Source organism: Lynx rufus, unplaced genomic scaffold (assembly GCF_022079265.1).
Source record: "Lynx rufus isolate CCGP_SWC_20201006 ecotype Redwood Valley unplaced genomic scaffold, mLynRuf1.p SCAF_8, whole genome shotgun sequence".
Classification (NCBI taxonomy): Eukaryota; Metazoa; Chordata; class Mammalia; order Carnivora; family Felidae; genus Lynx; species Lynx rufus.
This window is the reverse complement of record NW_025814896.1, coordinates 99,930,550-99,956,589: the sequence shown is the minus strand read 5'-3', so window position 1 is coordinate 99,956,589 and position 26,040 is coordinate 99,930,550. Positions and strand designations below refer to the sequence as shown.

General features: G+C 48.0%; 2 protein-coding genes across 2 annotated transcripts in view; one reads left to right on the top strand and one right to left on the bottom strand.

The window, feature by feature from the left end:
* TRABD2A (TraB domain containing 2A) overlaps positions 1-13,127 on the top strand; it is a 45,153-nt gene extending 32,026 nt beyond the window's left edge. Inside the window, exons 6-8 of the mRNA XM_047069196.1 lie at positions 3,754-3,844; positions 10,115-10,402; positions 12,309-13,127. Of these exons, the coding sequence (XP_046925152.1) occupies positions 3,754-3,844; positions 10,115-10,402; positions 12,309-12,495 (566 nt within the window). The 3' untranslated portion in view covers positions 12,496-13,127. The remainder of the gene's footprint in view (positions 1-3,753; positions 3,845-10,114; positions 10,403-12,308) is intronic.
* A 1,744-nt stretch (positions 13,128-14,871) lies between these two features.
* DNAH6 (dynein axonemal heavy chain 6) overlaps positions 14,872-26,040 on the bottom strand; it is a 223,413-nt gene continuing 212,244 nt past the window's right edge. Inside the window, exons 72-76 of the mRNA XM_047069367.1 lie at positions 24,165-24,350; positions 23,563-23,635; positions 22,460-22,611; positions 19,680-19,902; positions 14,872-14,975 (exon numbers count right to left, since the gene is read on the bottom strand). Of these exons, the coding sequence (XP_046925323.1) occupies positions 14,872-14,975; positions 19,680-19,902; positions 22,460-22,611; positions 23,563-23,635; positions 24,165-24,350 (738 nt within the window). The remainder of the gene's footprint in view (positions 14,976-19,679; positions 19,903-22,459; positions 22,612-23,562; positions 23,636-24,164; positions 24,351-26,040) is intronic.

Sequence of the window (26,040 nt, the reverse complement as noted above, 5' to 3'; positions counted from 1 at the left end):
AGTTAGGAAAAGGAATAAAAGACATTCATATTGGAAAGGAAGAAGTAAAACTATCTCTTTTCTCAGATGACATGGTCTTGTGTATAGAAAATCCTAGGTAACCGACGAAAAAACTCTGAGAACTAAAAACCCAGGGTACAAGGAGGCAAGATAGAAGATCAGTACACAAAAGTCCGTTGTGTTTCCATACTCTAGCAATGAATAATTTGAAAATGAAACTAAGAAACTAGTTCCGTTTAAAAGCGTAAAAAAATACTTAGTACGAGATGTATCAAGATGTGTAACGGAAAACTGAAATCATCAGAGGGAATTAAAGAAGACCTAAGTAAATGGAAAGACATATGGTCATGAATTGGAAGGCTTGAACAGTGTTAAAATGACAATATTCTCCCCTGTTGATCTAGACATTCAATGTAACGGTCATCAAAATCTCAGCTGATGAAAATGCTTTAAAATTAGATAGAGGTGATGGTGGCACAACTTTGGGAATATTCCCCAAATCACTGAATTGTGCACTTGAAAAGGATGAATTTTAGGGGTGCCTGTCTGGCTCAGTCTGCAGAACATGTGACTCTTGATCTCAGGGTTGTGAGTTTGAGCCCCATGTTGGGTGGAGAGATCATTAAAAAAAAATAATAAGCTTTAAAAAAAGGATGTTTTTATGTTGTAGAAAAAATGAGAGGTTGGGCTCCTACATCTTGTTCACAAATGAACAGTTTCTGCTTTTGGTGCTCGGTCCTCTGTGAGTTGTGTGAGTGGTTTTCCTCTTCTCCAGGTCTCACATTCCATATTTGGGTTGTGCACAGTGCTGTGTGGCCCAGTGCCCATGTCTGGCCTGTCTCAGCAAAGCTGTTAGCTCTGATTCTGCAGCACCCCGAAAGGGGTTAGGTCCTAGAAGCCTCCCGTGGCACCTGGTAGGGGTGATGGTGGCCCTCTGTTAGAACACAGAGCTGGTGCTCGCTTCGGCAGCATATAGACTAAAATAAGACACCGAGCTGGTGGCTCGGTCCCAGCGGCTGTGTCGGGTCCTCCAGGATGGAAGGTACCAGCCCCTGAGTGTGGGCTTTTGCCTTCCACCCCTGCGAGACTCACTTGATCTCTCAAAAGCTTCCCTGACGTCCGGTGGCAGGATGGCGGGGCACTGGGTGCAGGGGAAGGGTGGACGCTTTGAGATGACAGTGGCCTACTGTGTGGCACGAGGCTGGGCAGCGGGTTGGCTGGCGGTCAGATGGCAGGTTGATCTGAGCAGCTGGGAGGGCAGGCCCTCCAGATGGCTACTGCTGGACCGATGGCCCAGGTGAGATGTAGCACCTGGGCTCGCCTGATTCTCCGGGCACAGCTCATCATATTGCCGCAGCGCTGGGCAGAGGCCTCACAGCTGGGTGCTTTGGGGGCCAGGGGTGCCCTGGACAGTCGCCAGTGCCAAGTTCTCTTCCTGGCGCTGCTTTCTCCACCGCAGGAATCCATTTCTTTCTGAAGGCTGTGTTGACCAGAGGGAACCACAGAAATTGCTCCCGACACTTAGCCTTACCGGTTAAAAAATTTTTAAGTCTGTGGTTAGCAAACTTTTAATTGCAAAGCAAAGGTAACCAAAAACTAAAAGCTGCAGAGTTTCTTTAATTTTTTTTTAACGTTTATTTATCTTTGAGACAGAGAGAGACAGACAGAGCATGAATGGGGGAGGGGCAGAGAGAGAGGGAGACACAGAATCAGAAGCAGGCTCCAGGCTCTGAGCCATCAGCCCAGAGCCCGACGCGGGGCTTGAACTCACGGACTGCGAGATTGTGACCTGAGTTGAAGTCGGACGCTTAACCGACTGAGCCACCCAGGCGCCCCAAAGCTGCAGAGTTTCAAATCAAACAACAACTTTCATTGTGGGGGTCTGGAGAGAAAATTTAGAGATGAGAAATGGAGCTCGCCTTTGTGGCAGGAAAAGTCGGTCAAACAGAATAGCTTGGTTCCGTGCTGAGAAAGCACTGGTAATAGGGGCAGTTTGTTCACTTGACAGATACGGTTTTTATTCTGAATTGCTTGAGAAGGTGGACTCTGGAGCCAGACCACTTGGGTTTGAGATGCCATCTGCTTCATCTCTCTGTGCCTCTTGCTCACCTGTAAAATGGAGACAATAATACGCCCACCTTATAGGGCTGTTGGCAGGGGCGGGGGGGGGCTGTCAAATGATGTGTAAAGCATTGTGCCTGGTAATGCTCAATGACTGTTGGCTACTTTATTTTTGTGATCACGCCCTGCTGTGTGGGCTTGGTAATGGCTGGGGGAGTGAGGGTTGCTGCAGCACTCTGTAGGCTCAGTAGCGCCCCCCCGCCGCCCTCACCCCCAGTCCAGGCAACATCTGTGCATGAGTTAATTGCACTTGTGCACCAGGGCTGATCTGGGCCTTGCCAACGTCCCTTTCATCTGAGCCAGTTGCCCCTCAGCAATCTTGGGGTCACAGACTCTGCAGTTGAACCCAAGAATGTGGTAGAGCCCAGTACCTTCCGCCAGTCACCGCCCTCGGGCTCCCCAGGCTCTCAGAGGCTGACCCAGGTTCACCCTGCTTTCTAGAGCTGTGGGAACAGGACACGAGGGAGACCCACAGACTGCCCGTTGCCTGGCCAGCAGCTTGGATGTACCTTAATTCGCTGTCCCGGTCTCTGGTTATTGAGTATTGACGTGTCAAGATTGTACAGACCCTGGAGCCAAATGACCTGGATTTTATTTATTTATTTATTTTTTTTTTCTTTTTCAACGTTTATTTATTTTTGGGACAGAGAGAGACAGAGCATGAACGGGGGAGGGGCAGAGAGAGAGGGAGACACAGAATCGGAAACAGGCTCCAGGCTCCGAGCCATCAGCCCAGAGCCTGACGCGGGGCTCGAACTCCCAGACCGCGAGATCGTGACCTGGCTGAAGTCGGACGCTTAACCGACTGCGCCACCCAGGCACCCCATGACCTGGCTTTTAGATTCTGCTATGTGGCTGCTTAGTGTGTTAAGCCCTGGACCTATTTTACCTCAGTTTTCCAATTTAAAGTGCAGGTAAGAACGATACCTCTAAGGTTCTGCTCAAACACAGGATGGAGTGCTGCAGTTGAATCGGCCATTTAGGACATTAAAGTGCCATATACTGTCACAGAGAGGGACATTGTGAGCCTGGATGATCATGTCAGTTCTGAGCATCAAAACCTGAATGGAAAGGAGGTTGATCCCAGGATCTGCTCTTGGCCTTGAACATGTCTAGGATGTCATTGTAAGCTTACCTGCTGATCTTTGTTTTTTATGAAAAGGGAGGAAGTGAAATAACATTCAGATTGAGGTTTCCAGCTATGGTGGCTTCTGCTAGATGCAGGTGTTTCACTGCACATGTATAATTATGTGTGGGACAGAAGGGGGCTCGGGTCTCAGAGGTGGGTGGATTGTGTAAATGATGAGAATGGTCGGGACTGTTGACACTGCATTGAGACCTGGAAGGTTGGGATTTGGTGTCTAGGCTCTCCCTTCGCTGTGTGACTCTGGGCAGCTCACCCCACCCTTCTGATCCTCTGTGTCCTCATCTCTGAAACACTGCTTGTCCCTCCCTGCCTGCCTGGAGGGCAGTTGGGAGGCCTGACTACAGAAGCTCTTAGGGACTCTACTGGGCTGGACAGAAAGGGATGGAGGGCTGGCAGGGTTATTTCTTTGTTCTGGGCTGTGTGTCTGGGGGTATGTTTAGTGGTCACGGGAGCTGCTGTATTTCTGATCATTTTTCTTACTGCAGGTCATTTCATGGGCAACAATACAGTGCTTGATGTCTTGCGGCGCGAAGGCTATGAGGTAGAACACGCCCCCGCTGGACGACCCATCAACAAGTAACCTTCCTGTGCTTCTATCCTGGTTGGGGAGCAGCTAGCAGAGCCGAGACCCCCATGGGGCTGCCCCGGCACCAGGGCGGGCTCTACCCTGAGGGGCTCCAGAGGCCCCCAGCATGGCTATTACCACCTTCCTTGCCTGGCCGCTAAATGGACACTTGGCACCCGGCTCCGCTGGCATCCTGTTGTGGCTGGGGCTGTGTCAGACGTGGGTTGGCTGGCCGGGCACTTCGGGCAACAGAGGCCATTCTGGCTTTTTTCCTCAGCGGCCTTGGGGCAGAGAAGGAGAAGGGAAGTTTACCCCATGGCCCCGGGGGCCCCAGGAGGGGTCATTGGGCTTAATGCTTAGTGCCTTTCCAGTGGGCATTTGGGAAGTTTCAGGGAGGCAGATGGTGGAATCAGTCATAACACAGGGTCAGAGGGGCTAGAAGCGCAGGACGTGGCTGTGAGACCCTTCTCCGGACAGGAGCAAAGCCCTTTCTCTTTCCCTGGGCTGTTCCTTCCCCCAGGTCTGTTTCTCATTTTGATGGCTCTGTGGACCCCTCCCTCCCCTCCGAACTAGTCAGCTTGGGCCACCGTAACAAAATGCCACAGACTGGGCACTCGAACAGCAGAAATTTATTTTCTTACAGTTCCGGAGGCCAGAAGTCCAAAATCAAGGTGTCGGTAGGTTTGATTTCCCCTGAGGTCTCCCTTCGGCTTGCATGTAGCCTCCCTCTCCCTGTCCCCACATGGCCTTCCTCTGTGCACACACAATCCTAGTGTCTCTGTGTGTTTAAATTTCCTCTCATAAGGATACTAGTCAGATTGGACCAGGGCCCGCCCTAACGACCTCATTTTATCTTAATAACCTCTTTAAAGGCGCTGCCTATGAATGCAGTCACATTCTGAGGAACTGGCTATGGAGGCTCCAACATAGGAATTCAGCCCCTAACACACGCCTTTCCTCACCCCACTCCCTCCCGACCGCGCTCACCAGCGCCCCCTCCTGGCAGGGATCCCAGTGGTAGTGAGGAGAAGGCCCATCCCTTCTACTGAGGGGTAGAGAGGGGGGTCAGCTGTGGTGTCAGCTTGATGGCTGCCCTTCCCCAGGTGCCCTCTTTCTTGTCAGAAGGCCCACCTTCAGCTCATGTTGTTTCAAGCTAGGGCCTCTCCCCAGCACCTCACCCCAGAGGGTCCTCCCTAGCGGTCCAGTTTCCACCCGGGAGCCAGGATTCTCCCAGTCTGCCTCCTAGCGGACAATCGTGGGTACGTCCTGGGCTGTCTTACCCCCACCTCTCACGCCCTACATCCAGCGCGTCAATAACAATGTTCTTCAAATAGCACTTCTACTCTCTAAAAGCCCTTACCTGAGACTTCTCATTTCTCACCTCCATCACACCTCTAGCTTCCTCTCCTCTTGGGTTTGCTCCTCTCCTTATTCATGGCTCTCATCCTCTGGTCCATTCTTCGCTCTCTGTGGGACTAAATCTTGCAAGTGCCCCTTCCTCAGAAACCTTCGGTGCTTTCTGACTCTTCTCTTCCAAAGTCCAGTTTCTTCCTGCTGGTGTCTTGGCGCCCAGACCCCAGCACAGGTGTGCTTCCTGCATCAGAAAACCTTCTGTCTGGGTCACTGCCGTCCACCTCCCCCTGACAGCAAAACTCCTGCCCCTCCTTCAGCTCTGCTCACTGCCCAGGTCTTGATCCTTCTCTCTCTCCTGTTCTCCTTCAGCCCTGGAGGGAGAATCCAGCCCTTAGTGGTTCTCTGCCTGTTTCGGGGGGACCGTGTTCTTCTGGAAAGCAGGTGCTTTGTCCCTTCTCAGCCCCCGCCCCAGGCTGACTGGGCTGGTATTTGGCACACAGTCCTTGCGGGTGCTGGAGAGGACCCTTCCTGGAGTGTGCGTGTTCATGCGTGTACGCGTGTGGATGCGCACGTATGTGCACAGGCATGTATATGTGTGTACATGCATGTGCGCATGTGTGCACATACATGCATGTGTGCGTGCACGTGTGTTGATGGTTATGCTCAGGCTTCCTACTTCTCTCTAACCCTAATACCTGCCTGTGGGAGGAAGTGAGGTCAGGAATCAGTACTTTAAAAATCTCTCTGTGATTCTGGTGCACGGTGAGGGCTGAGAACCAGTGCTGACATTCAGCTGGGCTGCTCACATTCCCAGGGGAGGAAAGAACATTTATTGACCGACTGTCAGGTGGCAGCCAGGTTCACACGGACTGTCAGTTAATCCTCAAAGCCAGCCTGTGGGGTGGGTGTTTCTTCTCCTTTACTGATGGAGAAACTGAAAGATCACACAGCTAATCAGAGCCAGGGTACAGTTCAGGCTCCTCCGCCCACACATGCCTTCTCTTTCTGCCCTTTCTTCTTCCACGTTTTACTTCCTGGATCCTTTGTCTTTGTTCGTGCAGCTTCCTCGGCCAGACATTCATCCCCCATCCCCGCCCCTAATTCTATCAGAATCTGTGAGATCCAGCACAAACGCCCCATGTTCTTCTCTGCTCCGGCCCGGGGCCACCCCCTGCATGATCCCCAGGGGTTTGGTGTGTGCTCTGCAGTAGCTATCCTGGCGTCTGGCACACAGTATGTGCTCCATTAGGATAGTGTCTATGAGTTTTTAGCGGCGAGCCGTGCTCCAGGGGAGGCCACGAGGGAGCATGAAGTCTGGAATGGAGCTCCGGTTAGGGAGAAGAAGGGGTGAGGGGATAAGGGCCCAGAGTGGGGGAAACGACCGCACTGAAGGTGTTGGCAAGGGCCAGTGCAGTGGCTGTGGAGACACCTGCTTCCTTCTTCCCCTCCTTGGCAGCCGTGTGATAATCCCTGAGGGATGATACGGGGACTTGGATCTTGGGCGGGCTGTGTGGGTGGGGGCAGGAGGCCTTCTAACTGGTGACCTAGCTCACTCTAGGCCTGCCAGCCCCTCGGGTCTTGGGGTGGCCCAGTTAGGTGGACAGTGAGGGGAGGGCTACCGGCAGCCATTACCCTCCTGTATTCAACAGGCTGGAATACACAGGCAAGGCCCTGGCTGTGAAACTGTGCTTCCCTGGGCAGCAAAGAGGAAGGGACAGGGGTCCTGCTGGGCTGATCCCAAGTGTGTTTACCCAGTTCCCCAATCCCACACCTCTTCCCAGGATAACGGATGCTGTATTAGGGTTTTGTGGATTTTTTTTTTCCTGCCACAACAAATTATAAACTCTGCCCTCAAGCACTTATTTTACGGTTCTGTAGATCAGAAGTCTGACACAGGTCTCAATGGGCTCAAATCAAGGCGTTAATGGGGCCGTATTCTCCTCTAGGGCTTCTAGGGGAGAACCTGTTTACTTGTCTTTTCCAGATTACAGAGGTTGCTCACCTTTCTTGGTTTGTGACCCCTCCTTCCATCTTCCAAGTGACTGCATTTCCCCGAAGTTCTTCTGTAGTCACATCTCCCACTGGCCACAGAAAGTTTTCGGGTTTAAGCACCCATGTGATTAGATTGGGTCCATCCAGGTAGCCTGGGGTAATCTCCCATCTCAAGGTCCTATATCACACCCACAAAATCCCTTTTATCAGGAAAGGTAACAAACAATAGTATTCACAGGTTCCAGGGATTAGGACATTGACATTTCTGAGGGTCAGTATTCTGCCCACCACAGCAGAATAATACCAATGAGGATCTGGTGAATGTCCATTTGGCTTCACAGTGGGGTGCTCCAGGGTCCTGGTCAGCCTTGCTGGGCTACATACACTGTCACGCATCCCCAGACAGTGGGACTGGAAGAGAGGGGCATCCACATGGAATGCATCCTGGGTGCTCAGCCCTGTGTGAAGCATGGTGCATGGGTAGTTTTAATCCTCGCAGCAACCAGGTGAGACAGATCAACTTTATAGAAGCAGAAGAGGCTCAGAAAGTATAATTATCTTGTTCTAGTTTCCAGTCCTGGGCTCCTTCCTGGATACCACATGTCCTTCTGTGGGTGTGTGCCCAGGAGACAGGCCACGTCAACCAGGGTGTTTCTTTCTCGTAGACTTCCACGAAGTGAGTAGATTGTGTGAAATGCTGGCAGGGGACTAGCAATCTCCCAAGCACAACAAGGGCCCCATATTGTGGCCAAAATGACCATGGACTTAGGTTTCATAAGTAACTAGAGGTTTCACTAAACTTTGGGAATTCAGATGGACTGAAACAGGATAACCTAGAACCTCAACCTGGGATGGGATGCTTAGGCTAGCCCAGAAGCTCTGGGGTGAATTAGGCTGTGTTCAACAGCTGGGATTTTCTGTACCTGGCAGAGAAGCAGCCACCTCTACTGCCCTAGGTCCCTTAAGCCCATGAGCATTTGTCTGTAGGATCTTTCCCTGGAGGTAATAGTGACACTACTCTATATTCTCCATATTTCCTATGGTGAAAATAAGTTAGCTTCATAAACTGAAAAAAAAAATCTTGGTGTATATTATTTGAAAATGGCACTGAATCCTTGTTGGGACCTAGGGCAAGGAAATTTATTTCCCTGGTCCTCAGTTTCCTTAATTATAAAGTGGGTGTTATGAATCTGCAGGACATCTCAGCTGTGAAATATGAGAAAGATAAAAATCAGGAGAAGTAAAATTAATTTCTTCTGGATTAACGACCCCCCCCAAGAGTAATTAACTAATTAACTTGGTTCTCAAGCTCTGGCCTCGCCCACCTGCAGTAACTGAGCTGAGGTCTTGTGTCTCTTGTGAGTTGAACAGAACCAAAGCTGTGATTTGCCCCCACTGTAAGGATCCACTGCTTGAAGCCATAAGAGCTGAGCCCTAGTGAATTTGAGTCTATGCTCTTTGCAGCAGACTTTTTTGAATGCCTACGGTGTACCAGGGCCTGCTGGGTTATATGGAGATCAAAGATGACATAGATATAATCTCTGCTGGGGCAGAGGGCCTGGGCATGGGGGCTGCCTGACCATCTGATCCCGAATCCTCTAGGAGGCCACTGGAATCTTAGCCTTAGGTGGAGCACTTTCCCCTCTCTAGGCTCCAGTTTCTTTGTTGGTATAATAAAGAGATTCATCTAAGTGGTGTCACACTTATGTGTCAGGCATCGTGTTGGGCTCTGGACACAGTGATGAATATGGCAGGTCCTGTCCTCCAGGGGCCTTTTCACTGTGACTGTATGTTGCAGGGGTTCCCAGCCTCAGGTTCAGAACAGGGGCTTTCTTTGCCGCTTGAGGAATTCCCTTCTTTTACCTTTTTTGCCCAACCTGAGTCTTTCCCATGTTCATTTTCTATCTCTTATACCTCCTGCCTTGCTCACACAGGGCCATGAATATTAATTGACATCTCAGGTTGTGTCAGATTGTGGGTCAGATTTGAGCCCTGCTTCTGACAGGTGGGCTGTTCATCAAGGCTGAATCAGGGCAGAATGACGGAGTTCTTATATATGCTGGTCTGCTGCACCCACATGTCAAAGATGCACATAACACAGGCACTGCTTCCTTTCCTCAGGTGGATGGGAGCCTCAGGGTCCTGCCTGCCTAAGTCAGGAGACAATAGGATTGACCTCTAGTGGCTGGATTCTTCTCTTACTGCCCCCTCCTCAACCCCAACTAAACTCTTGACAAAAGTCCTGTTGTAGCAAGAAACTGGGTCCTTCTCATGGCTTATTTCCTCACTGGAAGATATTTTTGGGGAGCAGGGTGGAGGGGCGGGAGAGGGGGGAAGGCTAGAGTCACCTTTAGTGGAAAACTAGAAGCAAGTTTCAGTTTCTCATCAGTTGTGAAAAACATGTTGCCTTTGGGAAAGATGGTTTATGGTAGGACCTGGGTTAAGGTGGCTAGAAGCCAGCCCTGTGAACACTAGCAGTCATTCATGTGGGGGGTTGGGGCTGCCACAGCCTTTTTCTGAGAAGAGCCCTTACCAGGGTAAAGGAGGGGTTAACATGGTTAAGGGTTACTTCAATTGTTCTAAGTAAATGGCATTTAAACTTTTTTTTTTTAATGTCACTTTCAATGCTGTAATCTTCAGTGACTTTCTACATAGCTGTGACCCCTTGTTAGGGAAGGGCAGTAATTATATGCAATTAAAAAGAAATCTTCTATTTCCTCCCCAGGGCTGGGGGATTTGGAATGACTACTGCAACAGTATGTGAGGGAAAAATTAAGGCATCAAAGTAATCAATTCTGGAGGTGGCTTGGAGGACGCTCCCTAGCCAGCTTGAACTTTCACATTATCCTCCCCCCCCTCCCCCGTTCTACGTCCCTGAGCCCTGAGAGCTGTGTGACCGTCCTTCAAATCCATCTTCCCTCCACCCCTGTTCACAGGGAGACGAGTAGAAGTCCCTTGTCGGGGCCCGCCTCCTCTGCCATCTTTGTTCCGGAAGTGCCTGCCTCAGAAGCGCGGGTACCGGAAGTGCCTGCCTCAGAAGCGCGGGTACCGGAAGCTGGGTCTGCGGGGCGCTCGCTGTGGCCTCCCCACGTGTCCCTGCCTGGAAGTGCCCACCTGGGAGGCGGAGCGGAGCGGAGGTTTCGGAAGAAACGGAGGCGGCAGCGGCCACAGCGAAAGCAGCGGCTTCGGCAGTTCAGCGATCTGTGGGTCCGACTGGAGGAGAGGTGAGGCGGTGATTTGGGCCGGGTCGGCCGGCCAGGAGCCCATCCCCGGCATCCATCCGCCCCACCCGGAGTCCCGGTGGGGAGCAGCCCAGGAATATCCCTCACCCTGCTTGAGAGGGGGAGGTTCAAGGCTCTGGTGGGGATGAGCAACCCCCTTGTGGACCAGCCTTTTCTGTTGCTTAGAGCCTTGGGCACTGAGATGAACCCAGTAATTAAAGGCAGTTGCTTCAAGCCAGAGTAAGGGCTTTGTTATCTTTGTTTATCTTTGTTAAAGGAGGAATGGGGGTGGTGGTGGTGGGCATGCATGGGTGTGCGTTGATTTGCGAGCCCTTTCTCCACTGCCGCTTCGGGAAGATTTCATAGTTTTGCAGAGCTGGAAGCAACAGGGAACAGGCTTGTTCAGCCCCCACATTTTACAGAGAGCGTGGTGACCACAGAATGCACTCTCGGAAGATGCTTAGGAGGTGGATCAGAGGTGGATGGAGGAGTCAGAGGTGGTGACTCAGCCTGGTCTGCAGGGCATAAGGCTTCTGGAAGAACTACACCAGAGAGGCCTGGGATCCAGGATCCAGTTCAGTTCAGCGCAAATGTATTGAGTTCCTCCTGGGTGCCTGCTGTTGTGTCGGGTGCTGTGGCTTTGAAGTACACCAGACGGGCATTAGCTCTCTGCCTTCATGGAGTTTGCATTCTAGGGAGGAAGCCCAGTTTTGATATCTGCAAAGGGTGCTGTGGGAATGTGCTTGTGTATGTGTTGGAAGTTACTATTTAGGGTTGGGGGAGTAGTCAGGAAAGGCCTCCCTGAGTGAAGGTACCTTTTGGCTGATGCTGAGTAGAAGGCTGACAAAGTGAAGCCCAATGACCAGAACTTTTGAGTCTGGATCAGGAGATTCAGGGATCCAGTACCTGCATAGGTGCTTGATAATAAATGTTGAATAGATAAATAGCTGAGCAAGAAGGGGAAGGAATTCCAAGCAAAGGGAACAGTGTGAAGGCCTGGAGAGAGTGAGCATGTTCAAGAAACCAAGATGAAATAATTATGGTTGGAGCTGGGGGGGGGGGAGGGGGGGAAGGGGGGGGAGAGTCAAGTGGGGTGGTGTGGGTCCAGACAGGAAATGGAGTGGAGTGACAGAGAGTCTCATGCCTGTGGAAGTGAGGAGCCACTGAAAGGTTCGAAGTAGGCGTCCGGTGTGCTCTGGGATTGGCATTTTTTAACGGATGGAAGCTAGCAGCCAAATGGGACCTGGAGAACAGCGATCCTGTTGGTGTCCATGTTCCACATGACCAAGGGTAGCTCTCCAACCATCCTTCATTGGTGGAGGAATAAATTGACCGGTTCAGTACTTTTTCAGTTTGGGCCATTTCCTTTTAAGGTGGCCTGGAGTTGGCCACTTTACACCAGAGCTGAGCTGAAAGGTCCGGGTGAGCCTGAGATCTTGGGCCCCTCAGCTCATACTGTCTTGACCTGGGATATCTGCATGGTGTTCACACCGGATGTGAGCTGGGGTAGGGGAGAGAGCCAGAGACCCAGGGAGGACGCCTCATGGCCTGGATGTGCCTCTATGTGTGGTCAGTGAGGAGGGGCCCTGCCTGAGATTGCCCAAAGGCTAATGATAAGCAAATCTGAGTTGGGCCTTCTTACACCTAGAGTTTTAATAATCTTTGAACCAAGAACCGTGTAGCCAAGGGAGAGTTGTCTGTTGTGCTGGTCTTAGCACCTGTATTACTTGGTTTTGTTGTAGTGGCAGTATGGAGGGACAGAGACACAGGAAGCCTATTAACATACTAAGATCCATTCTCGTCTTTAAAGAAGGGAGATGCAAAGAAGCCGTGTGGGCGTTTGGGGACCCTGATGTATCCAGTGGCTCCTGCTGTGCTCTGAGCTTCTGTTTTTTTCTTTCCCTCCTAGTGCTGAGGTCCCACAGCTCCAGGTCCCTGTTCTGGATAGGCACATCTCTGCCGAGCTGCAGCTCCCTCGCCATGGGCATTCCCGCCACAGCCAGATGGTAGCCAGCAGTGCCTGTCTGTCTCTCTGGACTCCTGTGTTCTGGGTGCTGGTGCTGGCTTTCCAAACAGAGACACCCCTCCTGCAATGACGGGAGGAGCCAGGCCAGGCCCCTGACCCCTTGGACTTGAAGGATGGCTATTCCTGTACTCCACACCCTGTTCTGGCCTTGATAGGCGCAACCCAGGAAAAGAGAGAATAAAAGTTGATTCTTCTCTTTCCAAGGAACGACTCTGGGTTATCCAGCAGTGCTGGGGGTAGGTGTACAGTTTTGTAACATAATGACTTGTATGAAAATAATTGTAAATGAATTATATGGAAATAATTAAATGTCTTTTCTTTGTAGATTTTTCCCCACAATGTGTATATGTTATGCAAACAACTCTTGCTCACACCCTCTGAATATTGTCACTGCTTTACCCCTGGGCCCTACTCATACTGGTCCTACCTGCCACTTTGGATCCTGACCCTTTTCTCCTTCCTGCTGCTCCTCTTCCTACTCCTGGTTATGGATTCAGGGGAGTCAGTAGGCCATAGGAGCTTTGTTCTGTTTCCTGCGTTCTGACAAGTGCTTTAATTATGTATGTGAGTGTCTCACCAACATGCTGAAGACTGGATGAAGGCTTTGTCAGAGGTGCTGTGTAAGAAAGTGGGTTTCAAACGCTCCCCCTTCCTGTCTTGTTATTTATTTATATGCTGATGCCTTTTATAAATAAAATCTTATGAGGGAGTCTCTATAAAATGAGTAAGAGTAGAATTGTCTCAGTTGAGTCTCAAATGGGAACTTTTAGCCCTACCTCCCACCCCACCTCCTGTTCGGTCACCACACCCACCCCATGACAAGGTTTCCTTATGGGCCTTCGAGCAGCTCACAGAAACCCAGAGGGTCTGCCCAGGACTTGGAAGTAGATGTGTTTGTTTCTAATCTGGTTTACGGTAAGCTTGACTGCCTGGGCTTGCAGTTCTGTGGTCTTCCCTTCCTAGACTTTCTTGGGGGTGCATTCTCAGTCATTTCCAGGGCCCAGAAGGTCTTCCGGGTCTACTTAAAGAGTGGTGCGATGGTACTCAGGATACATGTCCTCCACCTTCGCTCCATTCTGTACTCTCTGTATTGCAGGGGGAGGAGGGCTAAACTCTCCCAGATTCCCTTGCTGCTATGACCGAGATTCTCCTAATGGCATAGACTTATGCGAGACTTGGAGGGTTCAAGGGGGAACAGAAGACCTTTTTCTTCAGTAGTGGTGGCAGTTTACGGGTAGGCTCCAGCAGACAGAAGTTTGTGCAGTGGCCAGGCCGTGCGTTTCCCTGTCCAGTCACCTGCTTCACGAGCGTGTTACAGTTGTGAGGTTGGCTCAGTTTCCTACAGCTTTCTGACCTGAAATTATAGCTGCTGTGGTGCCGGATGTCAGCCTCTGACTTCTGCGGCTGCAGCCATTCCCGTGGCTTAGTAAGCACCCGTTCCTGCTTGGAACGCCAAGAGTCGTCTCGGTTCCTGCTCTGAGCTCTAAGTACAAGAATTGTTCGCTGCTACTCTGCGACTTGAGTCTGTTCTTAACTTTGATAGCTATGGGGATGAAGGCAGAGGTAAAAGGGAAGGTGGGATTACTGGGCCTGATTCAGTTCTTCCAAATTTCAGGAAGGGGGTGGTGTGTCTTTATCCAGAGGACCACATGCTAGCTGGGTGGTTCCCGGTTTCTTGACTCATATTATGGCTGAGGACATAGACCCTTGTTGGCATGGCTGACACAAGATGGTTTGCCACAGGTGACTGCTCCATCTCGGTACTGGCCCAACAACCTCTGCTTTTGAGGTGGCAGGGGCTCTGGTGCGCCTGGGTGGGACTTGGATGCTTTCTACACAGGTTCATCCTAAAGTGGAAGGGGAAATTCTGTCCTTGGGCAGGACCAATCTCCACTTCTATGAAGCACAGCAAGCTCTTCTAAGGATGGTGGGATAGGCCCGTAGAGTGGGGGAGCTGGCACCATGGTGTCACGAGCTTGTCCAGCTCACTTGCTCATCTGCCTCCCATATGTTGGGATCTGAGCCTTAATCTGGTCTAGAAATGGAAGCACCTGGGGCCGTGTGACTGAAACGTACACTGGGCCTTTTATGTCAGAGTGAAGAGGAAGGAAGCCCATCCGGGTAAGGAATTGGTGAGTTCTGACTCTGCCCAGGCACCCCCCTCCCTCCCCCCCAAGTTACTGATGGGAAGCTGCCTGACTCTCGCATGGAGGAGGGGGAGCAGGTTTAAGAGGTGAGTGCTGAACCCACTGCTTTCGCATCAAAGCTTGAATTACCAACTCAATGAAGCACTCAGACACTTTATTTTAGGTTAGAAAAGCCACACTAACCATCCTTAAGTCAGACCAGAAGTATAGCTGTTTTGCTTGCATATGTTACACGGACCTTTGTCCCCATCAGGAAAGACTTTTGGCCTGGTTCTTTTTTAGCAGGAGGTGGCAACTTCTCACTCATTTAGTTGGCAGAGCAAAGCTGACCCCTTGGCAATCCAGTAATCTTTGGACCGCTTGGAGGGTAAGAGCACAGTTACCACAAAGTTGGTGGAATGACCTAGTAAAGGATACAAGGATAAAGGCTTGTTACTTAAATAACCCCTTGATGCAAAGAGCAGTGTACTGAGAGTCAAGACACCTGGGTTTCAGACCTGACTCAGCCTCTGTAGATAACGGGTAAATAGTCCTCTACATATTTCAGTTTTACGCTCTATAGAATGAAGATGTTAGAACAAATGATCCTTTAGGACCTAACTTTGACTTTGTATAACCTTGTAAAGTATGTTTCAAATTCTCCACAGTCTGACTGATGGAACATTGGAATAGATTCAGCCCTGAGCTTTTAGTGGGACTCAGGATGCAGTTGGTAGGTTGGGCATCCATTCATTTGTCCATCTGCCTGTCCATCCGTCCATCCGTCCATCCATCCTCTGTTCTACCCTGCAGTTAGGCACCAGTACTCCTGAAATGACCAAGTGCAATAGCAGATATTTTGTCCTCAGCTCTGGGACATCTGAAATAAGAGGTCACTTTTGCACTTTTTTTACTGTGGGCCTGTATGAGGGGCCAGGATGAGTGTGAGAAGAAGAGGGTTCTGCCCTCAAGATGACACTGCATTCACAGCAAACACAGTCTGTGTAGAAGTTGGGGAAAGGTGGTGGTGTCCCCAGCAGAGAAAGCCTATATCTCCCCTTTCCTTACCTTTGTATGCCATGCCCTGCCACAGTGCCCTGGCAGGGACTTGAATGACATTTTCTAGTATAAATGGTATATAAATGGTATACACACACACACACACACACACACACACTGTATGTGTATTGCATTAGTTTGATTCAGGATTCAAGTAAGATCCATGCCTTGCAATAGTGAGGTGTCTCTTAAATCTCCTTCAGTTGGTAGGTTACCCCTCTGTTCCTTTTGCCACCCCCTTGTAATTGTTGAAATAACAAGGCTGTTTGTCCTATAAAGTTTCCCAGAGTCTGGACTTTGCTGACAGCATCCCTGTGGTGATTTTAAATATGTTCCTCTGGGGCGCCTGGGTGGCTCAGTCGGTTAAGCGTCCGACTTCAGCTCAGGTCACGATCTCGCGGTCCGTGAGTTCGAGCCCCGCGTCGGGCTCTGGGCTGATGGCTCAGAGCCTGGAGCCTGCTTCCGATTCTATGTCTCCCTCTCTCTCTGCCCCTCCCCCATTCATGCTCTGTCTCTCTCTGTCTCAAAAATAAACGTTAAAAAAATATTTAAAAAATAAATATGTTCCTCTATTCATGTAAAGGGGGTGGTTAGATCTAGAGACATGATCATATTCAGGTTTGAGTTTTTTGGGCAAGAATACTTGAAGAGGTGGTGTGTACTTTCATCAGGAAGTACCTTATGTCTGACTGTCTTTCTTGGCATGTTAGCAGATGTTGATAATTATTACATAGAGCTATTATTTCATTAGGGTTAGTAATAATTTTAAAGTTTGGTGATGAGGGGTGCCTGGGTGGCTTAGTTGGTCGAACACCTGACTGTTGGTTTCAGCTCAGGTCATGATCCCAGTGTTGTGGGATTGAGCCCCATGTTGGGCTCTGTGCTGAGCATGGAGCCTGCTTAAGATTCTCTCTCTTTCTCCCCCTCTGTCCCCGTGCCCCTCTGCCCAAGTCTCGTATGTGCACATGTTCTCTGTCTCTCTCAAATATAAAGGAAGAAAGAAAGAAAAAAAAAGAGAAGGAAAGAAAGAAAAAGAAAAAGAAAGTTTAGTGATGATTAAGTGTAAAGAATCCACCTGTGATTTACTTTTCTCTGTAGTATGAGATAGGGTCTAAGTTTGGTTGTCAGCACCATTTGTGGAATAATTTGTCTCTTTCTCACCAATTTTAAATGATGCTGCTACTCTCAACAATAGCTAAATTATGGAAAGAGCCTAAATGTCCATCAACTGACGAATGGATAAAGAAATTGTGGTTTATATACACAATGGAGTACTACGTGGCAATGAGAAAGAATGAAATATGGCCTTTTGTAGCAACGTGGATGGAACTGGAGAGTGTGAGGCTAAGTGAAATAAGTCATACAGAGAAAGACAGATACCATATGTTTTCACTCTTATGTGGATCCTGAGAAACTTACCAGAAGACCATGGGGGAGGGGAAGGAAAAAAAAAAAAAAGAGGTTAGAGAGGGAGGGAGCCAAAACATAAGAGACTCCTAAAAACTGAGAACAAACTGAGGGTTTATGGGGGGTGGGAGGGAGGGGTGGGTGGGTGATGGGTATTGAGGAGGGCACCTTTTGGGATGAGCACTGGGTGTTGTATGGAAACCAATTTGACAATAAATTTCATTAAAAAAATGATGCTGCTGGGGCGCCTGGGTGGCGCAGTCGGTTAAGCGTCCGACTTCAGCCAGGTCACGATCTTGCGGTCCGGGAGTTCGAGCCCCGCGTCAGGCTCTGGGCTGATGGCTCAGAGCCTGGAGCCTGTTTCTGATTCTGTGTCTCCCTCTCTCTCTGCCCCTCCCCCGTTCATGCTCTGTCTCTCTCTGTCCCAAAAATAAATAAACGTTGAAAAAAAAAATTAAAAAAAAAATGATGCTGCTATTATATGCTGAGTTCCCACGTATACACAGTGTGTTTCTGGGGTCTCTCTCCAGTGCATTTGATCTATCTGTTGATTCTTGTGTCAGTACAACATCATTTTAATTACTACCTTTTCTTGGTTCCTCTTGCCAAAAGGATAATTTCTGTTGGAATTTTAGCTAGCAATAAGACAAATGACTTTTAAGAAATGGGAAAAAGAACAGACAGTTCATCAAAGAAGATATAAATAAGTACCAGAAAAGATGGCTAATGTCATTAGTCATTAGAGAACTGCAAAGTAAAAACACAAGAAGATACCACATATTCTATCATCTAGATAGCTAGCCGGCTGTCATCTAAAATCAAAAAGGACTGATCATCCTAAGTGGTAGGAAGTGGAGGAACTGGAGCCCTTATGCACTGCAGGTAGGAATGTTAAAAGGTATGGCCTCTTTTAAAACAGTTTGGCTGTTTCTTAAAAAGTTAAACATGTACTTACCACATGTTTAGTCTTTCCACTCCTAGATATTTATCCGAGATAAATAAAAACTTATGTCCACATAAAACCTTGTTCATGCCATTAATTTTAAAAATACCTTTTAAAATGTTTTTAGATTTGTCATGGGAGTGGGAGATAGAGACATGATAAGTGTCTATTGTAGTTCTATTCTGTATGTTACTCTTTGAGAATATACTTTAATTGAAGATTTTATTAGAAAAATATTTATCAGTATCTGTATTCTCCATTCAAATGAGAAAATTTAATTCTTTCTACCCTGTCCCCTCTCCTATATTTCTCTCATCTGGAAATTTAGTTTCAAGTTATTATTAAAATCATTTTTATGGTCAAAGTATTACAGATTTAAGTGTGTGTGTGTGTTTTAGAGGGCCAGTGGTGATTAATTTAGAGCCATTGTATGTCCAAAGAGATCTTTAATACACCTTTCCTTTTAATAATTTGGTTGCTTTTGCAGTTCTGGTGCAAAGTTATTTTCCCACAGCCTTTGCAGGTGTTTGTTTATTATCTTTTTATGTGCACTATGTGGATAAAGAGAGAGATGTCTGATGTCAATCTGCGTCTCATTCTTGGGAATTTTAGTCCCAGTGTATTAATATATTTTAAATCTTTGCTTTGAGGATTTTCTTTATCACTGATAGTTTTAAGAATCACTTTGATATATCTTTGCAAATTTAATTATTTGTTGTATGCTTTAAAAAAAAATCATACCTGCCACTTTGTGAGATCTTGTGATCTGAGGACTCAAGTGTTTGTTCAGTTCTGGGAAATTATCAGCCACTATTTTTTCAAATATTATCCCTCTTCCATTCTCTTTCTCCTTCCAGATTGCCTACTAGATAAATATTAGAAAATTTGGCTCCTTTCACAATGTCACTTTATTTTTTTATTTTTTATTTTATTTTTAATTTTTTTCACAATGTCACTTTTTTAAAAAACCGACTCCTCAGCTCATTCTCTGCTCACTCTTTAGCTGTGTGCATTCAGCTTACCTGTTGATATGGCTTTCTTTCTACCTGGTTCCTTTTGTCAGGGCTGCATCTTAGTTTCAGACCCACTCAGATTTCCCTTTTTGCAACACGGCATTCTGTTTTGGGTTTATTTTTATTTAATGCTATTTTATTTAATGCCATTTTTAAAAATGTTTATTTATTTTTGAGAGAGAGAGAGAGAGAGAGAGAGAGAGAGAATGAGTGGGGAAGGGGCAGAGAGAGAGGGAGACAGAATCCTAAGCAGGCCCCAGGCTCTGAGCTGTCAGCATAGAGCCTAATGTAGGACTTGGACTCATGAACTGCGAGATCATGACCTGAGCCAGAGTCGGACGTTTAACCAGGCGCCCTGGGTTTATTTTTAAATCTGTTTTCTATGATGAGTCTCAGTGACTTTGGTGAGAGACTCCTGTCTACTTAGTCCATCATTTTGAAATTAGAAGTCACTGTTCAATAAGCTCTATTTTCTCTCTTATTAGGTTAATAGAAAGAAAGCATTTGTTTTATAATGTCAGCCCATACTTAGTGGTAAAAGAAGGAAAACATAAAATCTATAAATTAGTATATTATAAGTGGCCTCATTTTAAGTCTTGCTAATTGGCTTCAGATCTCCCCTCGCACATTATGGCTTTGTGTTTGGACTTTGTAAGTTTGCATTTTGTCATCATTTTTTTTTTTACCAATCTTAGCACATCCTTACCTGTGGTTGAGAGTGTTCCTGCCCGGGCCCCTGTTTTATAAAGTGGGGAATGGTAAAGTGTTGGGCTTGGCACGTAATTTTGTTGAGGTTCAAAATGCACCACAGGCAGCACTGGATTCATCTGTCCTGGCAGTGCATCTTCTATCACCATCTCTGTATTGTCCCATCGAGAAGCATCCATAAACATTCCATGAACAAGAACACCATCTTCAGGAGAGGGCAACTGGAAGATAACCAGAAGTTTAAAGGTGAGAAGAGGAGAAGGGGATTAGCTGTTGTGGGCCATTTCCCGAGTCCCACATCCTCACCAGTTAATTCTAAGAACCACTCTAGAGATTGCTGTTATTACATTTTATTTTTATTTTTTATTTAAAAAAATTTCTTTAATGTTTGTTCATTTTTGAGAGACAGACAGAGCATGAGTGGGGGAGGGGCAGAGAGAGAGGGAGACAAGGAACCCGAAGCAGGCTCCAGGCTCCGAGCTGTCAGCATAGAGCCCAACGTAGGGTGCGAACTCACGAACCATGAGATCATGACCTGAGCTGAAGTCGGATGCTTAACCAACTGAGCCATCCAGGCGCCCTGCTGTTATTACATTTTAGAGAGGAGAAAACCAAGACTCAGAAAGGTAAAATAACTTGCTTCTGTTTGACACCAAATCTCAAACTTTCCACACTCTACCAGGATCTTTAATAGGGGATACCACTTATGGGCTTCAGACTGTCTGATACGGTGTTATGACTTGCTCCTTTGCATGGGAAGCAGATAGGATAGGAGGGCTGTGATTATCATGTTCTTTTTAGCAAGGTCTTTCAAGGACCTGGGTGCCTCCTAAAGATAGATTATATATCCGTCTTGATACCTGCAGAGTATGGACTGTTGCAGACTATGGAAAGTTCCCTTTTTGTTTTTAGAAATTATGCTAGATTCTTGTTTCTATTGAAGGGGGAGAGAGAGAGAGACAGAGAAAAACCTTGCCCTTGGTGTCCTGTGATTGGAGGCCACCACTGGTATACAAGTTCTGCCAATTGTGGGCTTCTGTGTCATCCTTCCTCAAACAGTGAATTTGGCCACTTGTGGAGCTGATTATCTTTTGGAGAATTGGAGCCGCTCACCTGCAGGCAGATGGCCAAGTGGTATGGACACAGGCAGTATATTTTTATAGTGAATAAAAGGACAGTAAGCTCTTTTTGGCTGGTCTTTACTTTCTGGTGTCCCAAACTTTGTCTCTCGACTACGAAGGGTGGGGCAGGCCTTCCTGTTTTGGGGGCTGCTATGCACACCTGTGCAGGTCTGCCTTAGTGGAGGCTGAAAACCATCCTGCTACCCCCTTGCCAAGCCATGTGTGGGAGCCATCTGGGCATCCACCCAGAGGGAGTGTCTTTTCCTAAGCTGTGCAAAGGTGGCAAATGGGCTAACAGTGGCCCTGCTTGTGTGTAAAGTTATGTTTCTAAGGTGTGGACGGGCGCTTTGAGGCAGGGCTGCCCTCCCCCATTGCATCTCAGCACATCAGAGTTGGGTGGCTCAGATGGGTGGCAGGGGTTCTCATCTCTGGTGGTGCACTGGAGTCACCCGGGGGAGCTTTGGAAAATAATGATGCCTAATGATATTGGGCTGATTCTGATGTAAGTGGGATGTAGTCTGGGCATTGGGATTTTTTTTTAAATTTTATTTTAGAGAGGAGGGGGGAGGGAGAGAGGGAGAGAGAGTGAGAGTATCCCAAGCAGTCTCCATGCCCAGCTTGGGAACTCAGTGCAGAGCTCAATGCAGAGCTCAATTCCATGACCCTGGGATCATGATCTGAGCCCAAATCAAGAGTCAGATGCTCAACTGACTGAGCCACCCAGGTGCCCCATTGGGTATTGGGATTTTTAAAAAGCTCCACAGGTGATTCTAACCTGCAGTTAAGGTTGAGAATCACTGATATTCTAGAGCAGTGGTTCTCAAAATTTAGTGGGCTAAGAGCCCCATGTAGGACTTGTTAGAGTACAGATTTCTGGGTCTCAGCCCAGAGTTTCTGATTCAGTAGGTCTGGAATGGGTCCTTGGAATTTGCATTTCTAGTAAGTTCCCAGGTGATGCCAATGCTCCTGGTTTTGGAACCATATTTTGAGAACTTCTGCTCTAGAAGGAGGAAACTATGTAAGCAAAGAGTTTAAACTGCTTCCTTAGTGCATTCCTATTAGTTACGCCATGTATTTATGGTTATATAATGTATGAAGTTAGTATATCAATTCCACTAGGAGGCAATTGAGTGAACGGCAAATACATTCAGCCTATAATAATAGTTATTTATTGTGGGAGCACTATGTGCTAGTTCATTTACACTGCATTACAGCTCTGAGGTTGGTGGCATTGGCCCCATTTTACAGATGAGAACACTGAGATGCAGACATGTTAGTCATTCTAGCACACACAGCTGCAAAGGGGAAAGTCAGAATTTAAACTCAGCCCTGACTGATTCTGAAACCTTGTTTTTAACATCTTGCTAAAGCCCTTATTTAACCTCATTCTCCATAAGAAAGAGAGAGTTGCTGTAGGTATCTAAAGAAATAAACAGTGTTGCTTTTAAAAAATATCTCTACAAATCGGACTAATTTAGGCACTTCCTATCGAGTCACTGCAGACCTGGGAAGCTTGTCTCAGGGGTATGAGTCTCGTCCTGCCTCTCGCGCTGCTGCATGTGGGAGGCAGTAGGGGAGTGGGGCGGGGGAGGTTGGCTGAGATATCAAATGTGAGTGGGACAGAGCTGCTCTGCTGTAACTAGTCAGGGAACGGTACCTCCAAGTCCATGGGCAGTTCTTGTCCAAACTGCACTGTCTTGGCAGCTTCTATAACTGCAGCTTGATCCCGATAGATAGGAATCATGTTGTACTTGAAACTCAGCTCATCTATAGGCAAATTGTGTTTCCGAGCATGATTTTGAAGAGTTCCTATAAAAATGAAAACCAGAAAGCTGGGTCCTCCAAACGACATTGCCGCTTCTCAAACATGGCCTCTGTTTGCCTCAACCAGGCTGCTCTAGCTTTGAGAGCTTCCTCCCCCTGGAGAAGTCCCAGCCATTAACACCTTATTCTGAATTAGCTCATTAGACAGGAAGCCTGTGGTGATGCTGGGAGGGGTGGAGCCATGGCACAGCTGGGAAGAGAGGGAAGAAGGTCATGGCTCTAGTGCACTGCTCTGCCAGTGAGTGAGAGACAAGCCAGTGCCGGAGATTTGAGGGATTCAGAAGACAGATTAGGCCTTGGTCCTCTAGCTGGAGTCGAGGGCTGATGGAAGGTTGACAGGAATGTTCTTTTTTTTTTTTTTAATATGAAATTTATTGTCAAATTGGTTTCCATACAACACCCAGTGGTCATCCCAACAGGTGACCTCCTCAATGCCCATCACCCACCCCTCATCAACCCTCAGTTTATTCTCAGTTTTTAAGAGTCTCTTATGGTTTGGCTCCCTCCCTCTCTTTTTTTTTTTTTCCTTCCCCTCCCCCATGGTCTTCTGTTAAGTTTCTCAGGATCCACATATGAGTGAAGGAATGTTCTCTAGAAAGAAGGAAGCTGCTCTGAGGTGGGGCTGGGGCAGGTGGAGAGCAGGTGGTGCCGTCCAGCATGGGTCACGTGGGGAACTGGGGCGTGCCGTGGGCATTCATGTCATATCGAGTGCTCGAACTTGCACAGCCCAAGAGGGGCAGGAGTTAGGTTGTTGGGGAGCATCTGCTATTCCTGCCATCCTTTTCCCCAGCAAGTGAGAAGGAGCAGAGCCTTACTGAACTGCCCTATAATCAGTAATCCATAGTTAGGTCATTAGCAGCCCTGCCTTTCCCCCAGTTGCTAGAAACCCAGCATGATCTTTCGTGGGATTTTTCTTGGGAAAGCACTGGTTGTTACCTGTTAGAAATCCTTGAGGAAAGAAGAAACCGGAGATCCAGAAGGACTTAGGCTGCCCTCTTTTGAGCCACAACTAAAGGAGAAACATTACACCATTATGTATTGTTTTTCTGAAGTGGAGCTTGTCATTTAAGTCAAAATCATATTTTGGAGGGCCTCTCAGGAGACAGAATCTTAACCAGCCTGAGTTAGTCATCAGCCCCATTCTCCCTACCTGTCTGTCCCCCTCCTCACCCAATTGTCTGACCGTAAATCCAGAACCTGGTTATTATAGGGGGTGTGGAAGAGAGGAGACTGCAGCAAGGTCACACCTAGAAGTTTGGACCCATGTCAGATTGGTTCTGTGCCTCACAGTGGGATCCCATGAATGAGATCTGAAACTCCAAGGTTGGCCTGGAATTAAAGTGGGATACAGGGATAAAGGCCAAGGGCAAAGTACCTTATAATGAACATGACTTTCAAATTGTCATGCCATTGGAAGTTTCTATTTCTTTGGGCTCAGATGATCCCTCAACAGTTGTTAATATTTCAGTTAGCTAGGGCTTCCTAAGGACCTTAAGGCCTACTGTGTTCATCAAACCCAAAGAAGTGAATTTTCTTACATCCACAAATGCAGTCCTCAGGATCAGGTCTTTGACCCACGATCCTAGTGGCTTCAGGGATGGGTAGGCTGTGGTGGACCACAGAGAGGGAACTTGGTTGTTGAGGAAACTGTTGTACACCTTCTCCATTTCCTCAGACATCACCACAAGGCCAGCAATAGCTTTGTTGAGTGTCTCCAGAGAAGTCTGAAAGAACAATAATGAGTAGGTGCCTTTCACAGATGTAATTATCAAGTGAGAGTGCCACTCATTTGTGTCAGCAGTACTGCCTTGGGCTGAAGGGCCCCCTTGCTCCATCCTCTCTGCACACTGTCTGTTGGGCCAGACTCTTCAATCTTTCACCCATTTTTACAACACGTGACCATAGGGGTGTAAGACATGGGGGTGGGGGACGGTTCAGACTGTTAATGTCAGAATCCAATGAAGTAGAAAGAGGGAAGGAAGAGAAATATCCCTTGAAGCCTGGAGAAGTGGCTTCAAGAAATACCAACGAGCAGCTCTCCTCCAGGCTGAAGGAAAAATGGGCCTGATAGTTATTTGGGAACCATGGGGTTGGTAGTGGGGACTGCTTCTTACCACTGGCGATTTCTGCCCAGGGGCTTCCCATGGCCTTTCCATGGTTACAGCAGAGAGGGGAGATTCTTAGGGGAGACCAATCTTTCCGCTGGTACCAGAGTCCCCTTGTTCTAGAAACACTTCCTTAAGACATGACCCTTACCCTCCCCTCCCCACAACAAAAGACAGAGGCAGGCAGTAGTCCCGGGAGATGCTGGGCTGGCAGCAGCCCTGGGGAAGTACAGGGTAATATTTGTTACTTGGCTAAAGACGAAGGTGGGGAATATAGATTGGTATGGCCTGCACGGTTCTGGTTTTGTGTAAACCACTGCAGTATACTGGGAAAATACTATAGAAGGATGTTAGAGGCCAAATTTATGCTGATTCAAAACCAAAATAAGGTCCAGGACCATATGCACATAGTTCTAGAGATAGGCAGTATGTGGATAAACAAGGTTAGTCAGCCTTCCATTCCTTCATAGAGTTATTCCCCACCTCCCCGTCTCTGTTCATGAGAGGCAATGAGTGGTAGGAAGAGTTGTTATTCAATTGCCCTTAGTTAGGGTCTGAGGAACCATTTGCAGCCTTGTAGAGCAAGGAGGCCCTCAGCCAGGGCCGAAACAGCACTCCACCTTAGAAACCGAAAATGGAAAACGGTGGCAGAAGGCTCACAGAGAAGACTTACAGAAGGTTCCAGAGAGGGAGGGATTAGGCTGCTAGGGTCTTCTAGGACTGGGCAGAGGTCAGGACTGGGGGCGGGGGGCAGGCCACCACCCCTCCCTCAGATAGAAGTGCTCGGCTGGGATTCCTGATTGCTTTGCAGGCTGCTTCTTCCAGGATTCCTACTTTTTCTCCTTCCTGTAGGTGGATTCCTTCATTACTGGTACACAGTAATGTTTGACCAGAAGTTGTGACCACAAGGAGACCTCAGAGCCACACTCTTTCACTCGCACATTCAAAGATTCATAAAGATTTAGTATGTGTCAGGGACTAGGGGATCAAAGATGACTAATTTAACTAGTTTTCTTCTCTTTAAGAAGTTCATTGTCCTACGGGGGAGCCATCCCCATGGAGGGGTAATTACAAGGTAATTTGGTGAGGACAGCGATAGACACAGACACCTGAAATGATGGAGCCCTGAGGAGGGTTCCTAAGTTATCTGATGGGGGAGGGACGGGCTGGTGTGTCAGGAAGACTTTTTGGAGGAAGTGACATTAGGATTTGTCTGTCTTCAAGTGGGTGCAAAGTCATGACGTGGAAAAGGCAAGACATGAGCAAGGTTCGTGTCTGTCCTCTGAACAACGGTACTTCTTTAGTTTTA